General features: G+C 39.2%; 1 protein-coding gene across 1 annotated transcript in view; it reads left to right on the top strand.

The window, feature by feature from the left end:
* The first annotated feature begins 5,273 nt into the window (after nt 1-5,273).
* slc7a5 (solute carrier family 7 member 5) overlaps nt 5,274-15,255 on the top strand; it is a 33,308-nt gene continuing 23,326 nt past the window's right edge. Inside the window, exons 1-2 of the mRNA XM_066713831.1 lie at nt 5,274-6,021; nt 13,161-13,286. Of these exons, the coding sequence (XP_066569928.1) occupies nt 5,430-6,021; nt 13,161-13,286 (718 nt within the window). The 5' untranslated portion in view covers nt 5,274-5,429. The remainder of the gene's footprint in view (nt 6,022-13,160; nt 13,287-15,255) is intronic.

Raw genomic sequence — 15,255 nt, 5'->3', positions numbered from 1 at the left:
CAACCATAAAAGTAAATAATTGTATTTGTAGTGTTTAAGACTTATATTTTTCAAAGCTCCATAGACCAAAATGTTTTCTTTTGCTGCTGTTTTATTAGGATTGCTTAATTTCCTTGTATATTAAAGTGTCTTCTACAATGAGATTGCACATTGCATACTTTGCATGTGTGCATTTATTAGCCCTGCTGCAAGAATGTCACTTGGGAAGTTTTTAAACCATTAGGCACTGTCAAACATACAACAGAACTGTATAATCACTTCAAAATGTGTGTTTGTTTGTGTCTGTATGACATGTATGCTAGTATCAACTTTAACACACTGACTGCCACCCAAAGTTTAGAGGTCTGTTTTTCTGGTTTCATATTTGGCCTTCCTACTTCAGTGTTGGTTATCAAACTTAAAGAGTATTTTAAAAATGGAAATCTTAAACATACTGTTTTTTTTGTGGAGGTGTGTGTGTATGTGTATATATATATATATATATATATATATATATATATATATATATATATATATATATATTTCTGAGGGAAGGGTTTTATGTAAAAATGACTACATCTGGTTAAAAAAAAACAAATTATTGATAACCACATAAGTCTATCAAAATACTGTGCATAAACTAGTCATATGAAACTTTTAAAGATCTCTTCACATAAATCAAATAAAATTATGCGGTTTTACAGAACTTGTGAAACCAGGTTTACCACCAAAACTTATTTTAATAGGTCAACAGAGCTTCACAAAGAGATCTCCGATAACAACCACACATTCATTTAAAATAATTTTTGAAGCTATTTCCATGAAAGCGACACTAAAAGCCTGTTCTCAGACATGGTTGTTGTTTCATTTCAAAATTCTGAATTCCCTTTAAAGAAAATAATTTGCCTAAAGAGGAAATAAAAAGAAAGGGTCTTCTGAACACACACAACCTTCAAAACCCTAATAATCAAACAATTTTAATGTGTTAACCTCGGAGTTCTTCATGTGAGGTGTTTGTTTATATAGATGATGCATTTATCCGGGATTCAGACTTCATGTGAAGGGCCCGGGTTCCTAACTGTTTTCTGAATGGTTTAGGCATTCCTATATTCCTCCTTCAGGACAAGAACTTCATTGTGGTAACCCAAGCAGCCTTATTGTTCCATAAACATCATACAGTTCAAAATAATGTATCTCTTGTGCTTTGTCACCCAGCACTGTACATCTGGAATCCTTGAGTTTTAATGGGTTACATTAATGCACTGTTAACACTGAATACTTGGGAGCAAGAATGGAATCTGCAGTCTAACCTTTCTTTTTATTGAATTATATTTTCCAAATATGAAACATTTGAAGATATACTAATTTTTTTGTTTGCTTCATTCAATTCTATTTCTTAATACTACTTTTGACGACTCTATTCTCATAACTGTGTATTTCTGATCTCCACAGATCAATTGTTTGCCATCTTAATTCCTATATATATTGAAACCTTGATCAATTAATGATTTAACTATAACGTGGAATAACAAGCAGTTAGATTACCCTCAACCAAAGGTCCACCTATTTATAGGAGTCTGTTTTCAAGTTGTATGGTTCCCACCGCTACAGTGAATCCCAAAGCTGCTGAGCACAGCAATGCTTACTTCCTCTGTATCTAAATTAACAATTGTCATTAAAGAGTTGAAAGCAAAAGAGGGTTATTTGTTTTTTTATGGGGGGGTGTTGAACTATAAGCAGATGAATATCACAGTTTGTTTCTACAGTCAGATCTAAGTGGGTTTATAGAAGGAAGGAATTCTGTGACATTAGCAACAGGTCTGATCTGATCCAAATGTCCAGGGCCATTGTTCTTCCCTATGGGAGATGTCTAAATTGCAGTCCACCCATGTTGATCCACCCGTTTAAGGAAACTGCCACCTATATTGCAGCAAATGTGCGTAGACTGATAACACCAACCAAGTGACAAATATTATCTTTCAAGACATGGAGAGCCTGAATTTTGTACAACAGAAGAAAAAAACCTACGTCACACACACACACAAAAAGCCCAGGAAACAGTTTTGTTTGTTAGTGCAGGTTGTGCAATGCAGTGGGCTTCAAACTTGTATTTATTGTGTTTGGCCATTCTGTCTCAAAAACGGAGCAAGAGCGCATTGTGTGGGGAGGCCTGCTGGTTCCGTCCATTGTGGATGTTTTCAAGGGAACCTGCTGGGCTTTGAACTCTTTGAAAACACAGCCTCTGAATAGGATGGTTGTTCTTGAACATTCACATTGGATTCTTCAGAAGGCACTGTCAGAGCTATGTATGCTCCAAATAAATGTTTTTTATTTTGCAAGCATAGCATTTGTGTCACCAAACGAAAACAGCATTGAAAGAAATATGAGAATAATTAGGTTACATAAAAAGAGTTGATACTCCTTATACTTACCATATTCTATTTAGATTCCTATATTACCTATAGTGGCTCAATGCTGCTTAAAATGTATTGTTATGGACATTATAATTGATTCTATACTGATCTAAGTACTGGTTCTGGTCAAGAGGGCTGTACCTCCACACGTAATCCAGATTAGTATCCAGGGTGCTTCATACAAGAGGAAAAGTCTGAGGCACCCATGATGGTTACACATCGAAAAATGTATGTAACATTTCTCCTGAATGAAAGAAGAGCTGCAGCTTTTTGTGACGAAGGGCTTCCCAGTTTTACCCCAGATAATGTTCCAATAAAATGTGTCAACTGGGTTTCACAACAGAGCCTTTTGTCAGGATTGATGTTGGGGAACGTAAGGAATTGAAAAGCAGTGTACCCATAGAACATTCTCAGTGCAGGGGGTTGTGGTGCACACATCATAAACCTTGAACTGTCTTTTGCTTGGATTAGAGGAATTTCAGAACAATTGCTAAAAGTCTATTAATAAATCCAAGCGGGGGGGGCACTGACTCTATGCTAAGCCGGTGGCAGAACAGGTGAAGTTATGTCTGGTTTTCAGTGTCATGCTGAGATGAAGGTAGTCCATTTTGCATACTGTAGAAGGTTTGCTTCATCTTAAATAAGATGCATACAATGTCAATATTTTTGAGATAAAAATAATAAGGTTTAAATGCTTCTTTCAGCTGGTGTCCAAAGACACTTTGAATTTACCTTTTTGGATGGCACTGGTATGTAAGATGTCTTTCTGGTTTTCACTTCTGGAAGAACATTTTTGATTTATAGATTGATTTAAATCTGTTTGGTGAATCAGGATTCCCAGATTATAAAAGCAGTATTTGTAGAGCTCAGACATTTCTATTGTGCCTTTGCATGCCATGTGTAAAACAATAAGTCAGCTTGTTATAATTACAAAAGATGACACAGATGATAGATATTCTTTCACAAGGCAGTCATCTGGAAATATGATACCATTTTGTTGTGGTGCCTCCACTGTTACCCTGGTGTTTTCAGGTCAGTGTAGTCACTCTCATCAAAGTATTGTGGCTCCCAAATATCCATGGGCCACATTCTTAAATATTAATGTCATGTTAATTTTACACACAGACACCTACAAGTGGGATTCAAAATGTAATATGTATATCCACAATAATAAAAAGAAACAGTTAATTTAGATAAGCACCCAGATAGGTCTATATGACACTTCCCCCTGCTTTCTGCTTCTTTTTGCCCTTGTTTGGAAAAATCATGTGTTAACGGTAAATGTTTTATGAATATGGGCTTACTATGGGCTCACAGATCTGGGCCAAAGCTCTTTTGAGTTTTGTCAACACTAAAGGGGTATGTACACAAGCACAGAAACTGGTTTGGCTGCCCACCAGATTAAGCAGATCTTGGCAAATTGGCAAATTGATGTTACCATGTCTCAGCCCCTTCTGAGCTACAGTTTAGGTTATATTTTGGTACAAGAAAATATATTTTACACATGGGAACAAAAGATGTGTCTACAGACAATCAAATAAAAGAGAACTGAATAATACCAAGCAATATCTTAGGTGCTTCAGGGTAGATTGAGGGACAGAATTCGACCTCATACCCAGATTCATCTTCGTATGTTGGACAGGAAATTACTTCAACATTTTCTCAGAAGCTCTCAGGACAGGGGGTAGTTCTTGACGCCATTCTGCAAAAGGAGGATTTTGTTTCCTGACTCTTAGGGGTTATAACTTGCATTTTTTATGATACAGATTGTGCTTTCCATTCCCCTACATCTTCCCCCAAGTGATTATCTTGTTTGTTGATTTGGTTTTCATTTAGTTCACTGCTAATCAAATGTGCCAGACTTGAATGGCTGATGTACATCATGTGCTGCGGGCTTGTCATTACTGCATGTCTGTTCCAGACATTGGAATGAAGAAATATATTTTTTCCCCTTTCTTCTTCCTTTCTTGCATTGAAATATGTGAGACGGTTTGCTATCCAGAATTAAGATTGGAGAATTTGCTTTTTTTCTCCAAGTTTTTCCAGGCACAGATTTTTGATTTTAAATGGTTGACAACAAATGGAAAAAAATACATAATGCAAATATATATATAATATAACTAAATATGAATATAATTTAAAAATATATATGAATACAGACTGCAAGGTGTGACTGATTTGTGACTTTCTTGTTGGAGAACTCAGTGTGGAGCCTGCTACAGCATGCTCTCTCAGAGGTGTTTCCTTCTATTTAGGCTCAAATGTTGGATGCCTGAAAGGTTTGTTTTTGTACATGATAGTGACCATGGACATTCACAGCCAAACAATCATAAACTATTTAAAAAAAAAAAGGAACAAATGGTTTTGGATCTGACCTGTTGGCATCCCCAATTAATGTTATGGGATGAGCTCGGCAAGCAGGGGTCTTCTGCTTTTTGTTCAACCTGATATCTGATTAAATGCATATGTGAAATATCTCTTAACTGTTTAACATCTGACTATGACTAACAAAGAGCCACACACAGGCATCCAGGATTCTCCCACCCTGGTCCTGGACATTCAGATCCAGCAGAATGTTGGATTTCTGAAATTGTTCATTTAGAAAGCGTTGCAAACATTCATGTATGTTTGCATGTATGTATTGATTAATGTATCATTTTAGAGGACGGATTAACACATTCGGTAGTGTCGAAGTCTTTTGCAATAAAATACATGAATATTCTTCAGCACTAAAAGATTGAGTGCTCTTAACTTTTTTCATTGCAAGAGATCATCTCCCCATGCACCTTGCGCAGGACCTCGGAGTAACATCACTAGATGGCGCTTAATCCGTTTCTTTTGTGTCCCTTCGTAAGCATCATGTGGGGAGATATGACGCTTAAAAGACCGGGGGAAGCCTGATGCTTTAGATGATCTGCCGGAGTTTAGGAGAGACAGTCCTCCTGGCTCAGTGCGGAACTCGCTCATCCCAGTGCTACTGCTGAACACACAGAGCAGCAATCCCGCACAGGACTGCGCTTGTGTAGCACAGACAACATGTCCAGCTTGAAAAAAAGAAATTCCAACACGTCCGCGGACCGCGACGAAGAGGACAGGCAGGCGAAGGAGAAGATGCTCTCCCCGGGCGGCGAGAACGGCGACCTGCGGCCAGCTGCCGGCTCTCCGGACGGGCAGGGGAGCCCGGGGGCAGATCTGCGCGGCGGCCCCGCAGAGGAGTCGGTGGCGCTGAAGAGAAACATCACTCTGGTCAACGGCGTGGCCATCATCGTGGGCACCATCATCGGTTCCGGGATTTTCGTGACCCCCACGGGCGTGATCAAGGAAGCGGGCTCGGTGGGGCTCTCCCTGATCATCTGGTCCATTTGCGGGGTTTTCTCCACTATCGGGGCGCTGTGCTACGCGGAACTCGGCACCACCATCTCCAAGTCCGGGGGGGATTATGCCTACATCCTAGAGGTGTACGGGTCCCTCCCCGCCTTTCTCAAGCTGTGGATCGAGCTGCTCATCATCCGACCCTCGTCCCAGTACATCGTCGCCTATGTCTTCGCCACCTACATCTTGAAACCCATCTTCCCCGACTGCCCTGTGCCGGAGACCGGCTCCAAACTGGTGGCGTGTCTGTGCATATGTGAGTACCTGACTTCTCCAGCTACCTGTCGGGCGCGGTGAATTATTAACCTGTGCTGTCTCGTACGGGATGCACAATGGACCGATCTCTCTAAATGTGTTGTGCGGAGCTATTCATAAAACACGTTTGCCGGGCTAGGTGCATTTGACAGCGTGGTCTAGGTAGCCATGCGTGAAACTAGAACAAGGAAGTCCGCACCATTATTACGCCGCCGTGCGGAGGCTGTTGAAAAGCTGCCCTTTATTTCATCAGCCCATTCATCGCGGCTCCAGCGCGCTGTGCACACCGCCCGATACTTTTTAAATCCATAATTGTACAAAACAATCTGTTGAAGATCAGTGCTCACAATTCTGTGTTTTCTTCATGCTGTTGTTAGAGATATTGTCACCCTCTTGCTTTATTTCCTGTTTGATCATCTCTGCATGGCGGGTGATGCAGTACGACAGTGTTGCAGTGCATGGGTTGACTGTAGCACAAACCGAAGCGTTGCAGACTGCAATTATAGGTTTCATCATAACTCCCCATCACTTGTTGTCCCCAGATTTGGGTCGTTTAGGAATCGCAATTGCATATTTTTTGACTGTACTGTCCATCAGTAGAGACCAGACAGGGGTGTAATTGAATTTGAACAGTTTAATTCCATATAACATGCATTTTAACTAGGTTTCCAAATTGCTTATATGAATGACTTCAAAGGAAGCAAGGTTGGTCAGCTTTATAATAAAACCATGCAGGTGCATGCATATCCATATGGTGAAAAGAGGAGAGAGAAATACATCTCAGCAATTTAAATATGATGTGTAATATGGAAATCAAAAGGTGAAGTTGGTTCAGGCAGTGTTTATGCTTTTAATATTCGAGACAATCAGTGTGCCAGTTTTAGAAAGGCTATTCTGACTGAGAACAAAAAACCCAGTTGTAATGAAGTTTTATTTTTGACATGCGCATCAAAGACTTTTCTATTATCTGGTGATGAGTTACTCTTGGGGAACCTGCTTTGCTGTATATTTATTATATTCTAGAGCTCAAATCATTTCTAATGTTGTTCCTAGCCCTGAGTTTTTCTGTTCTTAATGGTTTTATTCTGTATGAAAAGTTAGTCGAGCCATACAGTTTCTTAAGTTAAATCTATGGTGAAGGAGGTTAATTTTAAATTCTTAAATGCCATACAGTCTCATAGGTTAAAAGCTAGGGTGAAAGGGAAAAATTATATCTTAACTTTTTAAATGACTTCTAATTTATGACTTGCTATGCCTCAAGCATGTGGATACTTCTATATATAAACAAAAAAATGTGGTTATAGTCTTTACGGGATCTGCTCTGATGTAAGGGAAAGTGTGTAAGCAATTAGTATGATACCTGTTGTGTGTAAGAATATGTTTCAGTGTGTTGCCAATTACTTTAGTTCACTGCAGTGTTGTTTGAGTACTATGGCATTTAAAGGCTTAGTGTGGATACAATGCAAAAAACTTTCAGTGGAACAAGTGTCTTAAAACACGTTGTTCTAAGGCAGAGTTTACTGAACCTGTCCTTGTGGTTATAGAAAAGAGAGAATGCATTTAAGTATCTATGCATTTGTCACATTTTATCACAGAAATGAAAGAAATGTATATATTTTTTTTCAGCCAGATGGGCATAGTCTGCATTTTTTGAAGGAGCAGTGCAGAGAAAATGTACTGAGCTGAAATCACTGTCTCTTGTAGTATGCGCTGGACCGGTTTAACAGTTCAAGGCGGGAAGTAGAATTAAATGAAAGTGCCATACTTCAGTGTGCAAATAGTGTTTGCCGAGGTGTTGCAAATGCTTTGTGGGTTGTGTCTCTGGAGAATGAGGAAGCCAGAATACCGAGTCCTCCAGGGTTACAGGACAGGACTTGACTTCCTGTTAGGTGAAGTGCAGAGTTAAGTGGTAGCGAATATATTCTCTTAAAGCCAAATTGAATTCTGACCTGGATTTTTTTTATTGTTGTATGTATTGCTAAACAGGGAAAACCTGAAAAGATTCCTTGATTCCTTAATTCCTTGAGAGTTTCAGTACAGTAACATGTCATTTACACATTCTTTATGCTAGTTGCATATTTAATCCTTTGTTAGTTAAAATGCTGTAGAGCTCTTTATAGGCCTATATTATATATTTTTTTCCTGTGGTAGGTCTCATTCATGCATTCATACTTAAAAATATTAGTCAAGGCAAATAAAAACAATGCACAGTAAGAATTAAATGTATAATTTATATTTGTGTTGATATTCATGATATTATTCATGGTTTCATTGTGTTATTTCTGCTTTGTCTATAAAGCAATCATTAGTTTGTATTTACTCCTTTATGAGGGCTACTTTGTTTCATGGGTTGTATACTATTGTTTTTAGGATATTCAGTTGGCTGCTGCCTGAAGAATACTGACCAGCACCAATCAACACATCAAACACAACGACACCAGTAATAAACTCAGACCTAAGTTAATTATTACGCATGTGGTAAATCTATTTGTACAACTGTATTTCAACAAGACGTCGTCACTTCTGATAGATAAGACTGCAACCTATTGTCCAACTGAATATTTGAAAAGGCTTCTCCAACTCACATCCTTAGGTCTTTCTTCACTTCATAACCTGGAGGTTAACCTGTATTTATTGTAATAAACTTGTTAATACTTCATTGGTGCATCTTGAATTTCTGGAACCTCTACAATTGTATACTAATCAGCCACAAAACCATTCCTGATATCATGTGGAGAAAGACCACCATCCAGTTCTCTGTATTGGCTCCATAGCTGGTTCCCCCTTCACAGCCTCCTTGATTTGCCTTTTTCAAAGCGGTAGAGCTCCTTGTCCCTGCCTCGATAATGGAGCTTCACTTGCTGCTTGTACATATTGTTCCTCATGGGTCTATTCAGAGGAGAAATCAGATGTCACAAGGGTCTGCTATGCCTCTCTGGAGGGCTAAAAGCAGTTGGGCTGAAATGCATGCCTTTGTCTGTGTCTGTCTGTTTGTGACCTGGTATGGCTATAGGAACATGGATTGGTCACAGACTGGAACTAATAGACTTGGTTTGCCAATTAGAACATAATAATAATAATAATAATAATAACTGATTAAATGAAGACCATGTTCCTAATGTTTACCTTGGTAAAATGTCTCTGATAAGAGAAGTCTTCAGCATATAAAAGTGAAATGGCTGAATTCTCTTTTATGTGCTTGCAAGCATGGTGCTGGGCTATATTCTTTTGTTTACAAAGAGGGATGGCCTTTGTTTGCCTAATCCTCATCTGTACCCTTGTGGCACTGTGCACGCTAATCCCTCATGGCCGACAGAGGAGATGGAAAGGGGGGGGAGCTGGGCCAGCCGGCTGGATGATGCAAACAGGCCGTTTTGTTGCTCAGCTTGCGGAGGTGAACAGGCAGGTGAGGACTGTAGGAAGTATGTGCCCAGGCCTGCGCCCTGCCTTACAGCAGCACTTTCTTCCTACTTCAGAGCTGAACTTGTGTAATCCCACATCACATGCATTCAGCATTAGTCGTGCGGTCTGCTGCTATATCGCCTCGCCCCATTGACCCATATTTCCTACGCTGTGTTGTCCCGGCCTGGTTTTATGAGGTCAGGGAAGTCTTTGCTTTTCAGTTGGCATTTCCACTATATTCTGTTTAGCATTGATCAGGCAGGCAGGTCGCATTTCCAAGTTTGCAGGGTTAACTCCGAGCTCCCTGCTTGCACTTGTTCTCGACTGACTTTTTCCATTCCAGATTGCGTCCTGACGTCACTGTTGAAATAGGATAGGTTTACTTTTTGTGTTTGTGATTTTGTTGGCGCAGGGATCACTGTGCCAAGAGGTACTTCTAAGCATAGCCAGCGTTTTGAGCAGCAGTCCTTAATAAATTAATTATATTATTAATTAGTAATGAATATATTTTTCCATACTGTTACCATTATTTAAAACAATACTGCAGCAAAGATATTTTTTGTGTAATGTCTTCAAACTTTTTTAAATATGCTCTTTTAAAGACTAATGAATTGTAACAAAACAGGTATTTATATGAGCGTTGCTACTATGTTTTTCATATGACTAATGCATTATCTATATATGTGTGTATAATTGGACTCAATTAAAGCTGAATGGGTTTTCTTTCTTTTTGTTTCTGAGGGATTCTTTTGACATGTAAAGTATCTTCAAGTAAGAGATTAGGCTAATGGCCTCATTAAAATAATTTCAAGCAGTGCTTGAAAAGTGTCAAGCAGATGGCTGGACTCTGAGCTTTCGTCTATATCATCATGAAGACTTATTTCTGAATACATTTAAGATTTTTTTTTTTTAATTTGTTGACAACATTGATACCCCCTGCAACCTGGTGGACACAAGCTAATGATTTCATCACTGTTCATTGTGAAAAAGGCAAAGAGCACAGATACGCACTTATTTACTTTATACTCACAGATATTGTGATAGCTCCCTTTTCTAGATTCTTTGGATTCATAGCACCCGACGCTGACCGCGGATAATGTTTGGGTCTGCCGTTCTTAATCATGTAATCAGGTTTTCTGTCTATTTTGGGAAGCTGATTGCTGGTTCCAAAATCCAAGTGCTTAAATGTCTCGGGAGATTCTTCTATTCGGTTATATAATGATAGGTATTCTTTTACATCAGTTGCTGCTTTTAGTTATTGTTTAAATTCATAAATTAAATATTAAGTATAGATACAAGTGTCGAGGTTTCAGAAAATATCAGGATACCGGTGAAGAAGTAACATGTTAATTACAAAAAATAAATACAGGTTAACCCAGAACCATCCTCTCACGTGAACTGAGGAAAAGATCTAAGGATGTGAGTTGGACTTTTAATATCTTCAGATAGACAATAGGTTGCAGTCGTGTCTATCAGAAGTGATGGCATCTTGTTGAAATACAGTTGTACACATATATTTACCTCATGCATAATAATTAGCATAGGCTGGAGTTTATTACTGTTGTATGTTGTGTTTGATGTGCTGATTGGTGCTGGTTACATTCTTCAGACAGCAGATATTATCAAAGACATTGTTTTAAGTCCTCACGCAAATACCTGTGCCCCAAAACACACAACCTTTATACTGTAGTAGCCGATTGACTATCCTAAAGACAGTAGTTGACTGAATTACCTAAAGACAATAGCTGTACACAATACAAAGTAGCCCTTAGAAAGGAGTAAATCAAACTAGGTGAACCAATGGATCTTTTCTTGTGGGGGTGCAGAAAGCAAGCCCACTGATTGAATGCTTTGAGGTCTTGAAGAAGGGAAGAGGTTCTCTCCCAAACACAGACTTGACAGATGTATACTAGTGTTGGGAGGCGGTTTTGTCCTGGCTTGCTGGTTTTTGGACGGAAAATAAAAAGCCACTGTCTGGCTGCATTCATTAGCAAAGGCGTCCTTTTGTCCCGGCTGGATCCAGACATCACAGAGTTGTGATTTGCTGTGTTTCACGGTGTAGTTTGAGCTAATTGCAGCTTTGAAATTTGTATCTCAAGCAGAACCCTTCTTTTAATAAAACGAGCAGCCTTGACACAGAATTACAACAAAATGCAATCCTTGAAATGAAGCAGACCAAAAATATATGTTCCCTGGTGGTTAGGGTGCGTTGTTATGGTGACGTTAACCCCCTTGTAAAAACGTGAGCATTGCTGGCCCCCCAAGCTGCCCATTCCAGTAGGAGGTATTCAACTGCCTGGAGGTCACGAAAAGAAAATGCTGCTCCAGTACAGTTGTTTGTACACCATGGACACATACAATATACACTCACCTAAAGGATTATTAGGAACACCTGTTCAATTTCTCATTAATGCAATTATCTAACCAACCAATCACATGGCAGTTGCTTCAATGCATTTAGGGGTGTGGTCCTGGTCAAGACAATCTCCTGAACTCCAAACTGAATGTCTGAATGGGAAAGAAAGGTGATTTAAGCAATTTTGAGCGTGGCATGGTTGTTGATGCCAGACGGGCCGGTCTGAGTATTTCACAATCTGCTCAGTTACTGGGATTTTCACGCACAACCATTTCTAGGGTTTACAAAGAATGGTGTGAAAAGGGAAAAACATCCAGTATGCGGCAGTCCTGTGGGCGAAAATGCCTTGTTGATGCTAGAGGTCAGAGGAGAATGGGCCGACTGATTCAAGCTGATAGAAGAGCAACTTTGACTGAAATAACCACTCGTTACAACCGAGGTATGCAGCAAAGCATTTGTGAAGCCACAACACGTACAACCTTGAGGCGGATGGGCTACAACAGCAGAAGACCCCACCGGGTACCACTCATCTCCACTACAAATAGGAAAAAGAGGCTACAATTTGCACAAGCTCGCCAAAATTGGACAGTTGAAGACTGGAAAAATGTTGCCTGGTCTGATGAGTCTCGATTTCTGTTGAGACATTCAGATGGTAGAGTCAGAATTTGGCGTAAACAGAATGAGAACATGGATCCATCATGCCTTGTTACCACTGTGCAGGCTGGTGGTGGTGGTGTAATGGTGTGGGGGATGTTTTCTTGGCACACTTTAGGCCCCTTAGTGCCAATTGGGCATCGTTTAAATGCCACGGCCTACCTGAGCATTGTTTCTGACCATGTCCATCCCTTTATGACCACCATGTACCCATCCTCTGATGGCTACTTCCAGCAGGATAATGCACCATGTCACAAAGGTCCAATCATTTCAAATTCATTTCATGCATTTCACTTAATCAAGCACAGTTGTACAATGTTATAACTAGTCCCTTCAAATACTAAATACCTTCCTGCTTTTAGTTTTGTACAATGTTATTTCAGTCAAGTCTGCTCCTCAGTGATTTAAAGCAGGGAAAAGGGACACCATTATGGATAGGAGTGGATTAGGTTTAGGCTTTAAAACGTTGCTTTGTTACTACACAGCATTTGTGTCCAAGAGTATGACGTGAAGGAAAGAAAAATGAAACGATTCAGGACACTTTAGGAGTTTGCTTGGCCAGATCAACATTCTCAATATATTTACTTGATAAATTCCACCCAGTTCTCTCTTAGTTTTTTGGCCCATATTTGATATTTTATTTGTGTAATTTTCTTGCTTCAGCTACCATCCTGTTTTGGGTGTCTGTGTGTGAACAGTGTCTGACTGAGGTTGTGTCTTTGTTGCAGTGCTCCTTACCGCCATCAACAGCTACAGTGTGAAAGCTGCCACGCGGGTCCAGGATGCCTTTGCTGCTGCCAAACTGTTGGCCCTGGCTCTCATCATCATTATTGGCTTTGTCCAGATCGGGAAAGGTAAGACCTGCTCTCTCACACAAATACACTAGCACTCCACACTCTCCAAGCACACTACCTTCCTACAGTTTCTTAAAACACTATTGAACGTATATTGGTGTGTGCATTTCACTCTTGCACAATGTTCACTCACTGCGCAAATTGTAATGTATTCATGTTCTGCAAACCGCAAAGGAAATTTAATCTGCCATTTTCCTCCTTTTGCATTTGTGTATTCTCCAGTGAACAGATTCCTTGAAGTGACAAACCTTTAAAGGACTCTTGTAGTAACTTCCACAGTTTTTATAGTTCTGGCAAGTTATGCCCTTTTTGGAAGAGCAGTTCGTATCGCTGTGAGAATTTCTTGTATTGGTCAGCACCTATATTGAACTTATCCAAATAAATTCATTTTGGCTTCTACAGGGCCTATCTGTATCTGTGTCTTGAAGTCTGTAGCAGACAGAGATACCCAGTTCTCATAATGTTTTATTTCCCATGCCTTGACACTTTGAGGCAAACATGGTTAAATTGGAACCAAACTGTTCTTTGGAAACTCAGCCTGTGGAATTGTGCCAAAGGGTTTGACATATCTACTCATTAGCTTTATTGTTGATGTTTCGTTGGCCTATATAATCTGTTACTATTGCATATGAATCATCATTTAATACATTAATTGATTCTTCCCATTATTCCCATATATGGATGTTTTTTGTTCGCTTTCGAGGTCTCAACCAATAAATGACCGCACCTATTTTTCATGGGGCTCAGAGTCCAGGGATCCTCCATATCTCTGTCACCTATTTCTCTATTTTCTTATTACCATTATTTATATTTTTTCATTTATTTGACGGGTACAATGCACATTAATAAACATTTCTGTAAATGTGCCAGAGTTAGACAAATTGCATGTTATCTTATTAACTGTTATGTAAATTCACTGTGGTCCTTACACTGCTTACATTTGTGTAGTGCAGGGGACAATGTTCCTGTTTTTAAATTTTTTGTATTGACACAAGCATAACACATAAACAGTATTTCTGCAGATGGCTTTGGAGCTGTTAAACTTGATAGGAAAAATTACAGAAATTTCACAATACATGACAGAAAGACTTTGCACAGAGTTGGGAGAAGTGTCAAAGAGAAGCATCTGCCTTTAGGTCTAGAAAGGTTCTCTGCAGTCATTCCTGAGTTAGGTCACCACCTTTCAGAGATATGAGTGAGTGAGTCAAAGGTTTTATTGTGGCCTAATAACAAATATTAAATCTTTTTAAATTTCTGACCCACCTAACCACTGAGATCTATGTGACACTAAGGATAATGTAGTCACTGAGACATAGTTATGATTCTTTAAAAACATTGAACTCGGGAATGGGAAATTTTGCAAGAGCAATAGGGGATACGAAAACAAATAGGGGCTGGGGGGTTGAACAGTTGTTAGACATCCATGAGACCTGTTTTAGCTATGGGATAATCTAATTATTCTATGCACACCCAGTAAATTAATGCTTTTGTTAATGTGCAAACACATGGTTAATTTATACTTTTTTCATTTCTCTGTAATGTCAGTAGTGTTACCTAATGTTTGCCCCATTTATCCTCAGCACCTACATTAAAGAGGCTATAACCACCAGTTAAATAATTAATGGAAATGAATTATTAGTAGTATTAAAAGCTAAAATATATTTTTGACATAGTAATAAGTTGTCCATAACAAAACTCCTTTTATTTGTATTAAACAAAATTATGTATTTATAGTCTAATATTGACCTTACCTTTTTTATTTTCGAGTGTCTGCAAGAGAACACACTAGACTCTAGCCACACAACTGGTTTTATTTCAGTAATACTTTATATGTTCAAAGGTTTGAGCACATTTAATATCCTTCACTGCAGGCGAGGCTTTGTTGGTGCATAGGAAGCTGTGAGTTGCATCCTGTTGATGTACGTGAAATACATAAATGTGGTGTTCAGTGGAAGGGTTCACATTTTGT

Source organism: Amia ocellicauda, chromosome 9, assembly GCF_036373705.1.
Source record: "Amia ocellicauda isolate fAmiCal2 chromosome 9, fAmiCal2.hap1, whole genome shotgun sequence".
In the NCBI taxonomy this organism is placed as follows: domain Eukaryota; kingdom Metazoa; phylum Chordata; class Actinopteri; order Amiiformes; family Amiidae; genus Amia; species Amia ocellicauda.
This window is presented reverse-complemented; position numbering and strand designations above follow the sequence as displayed.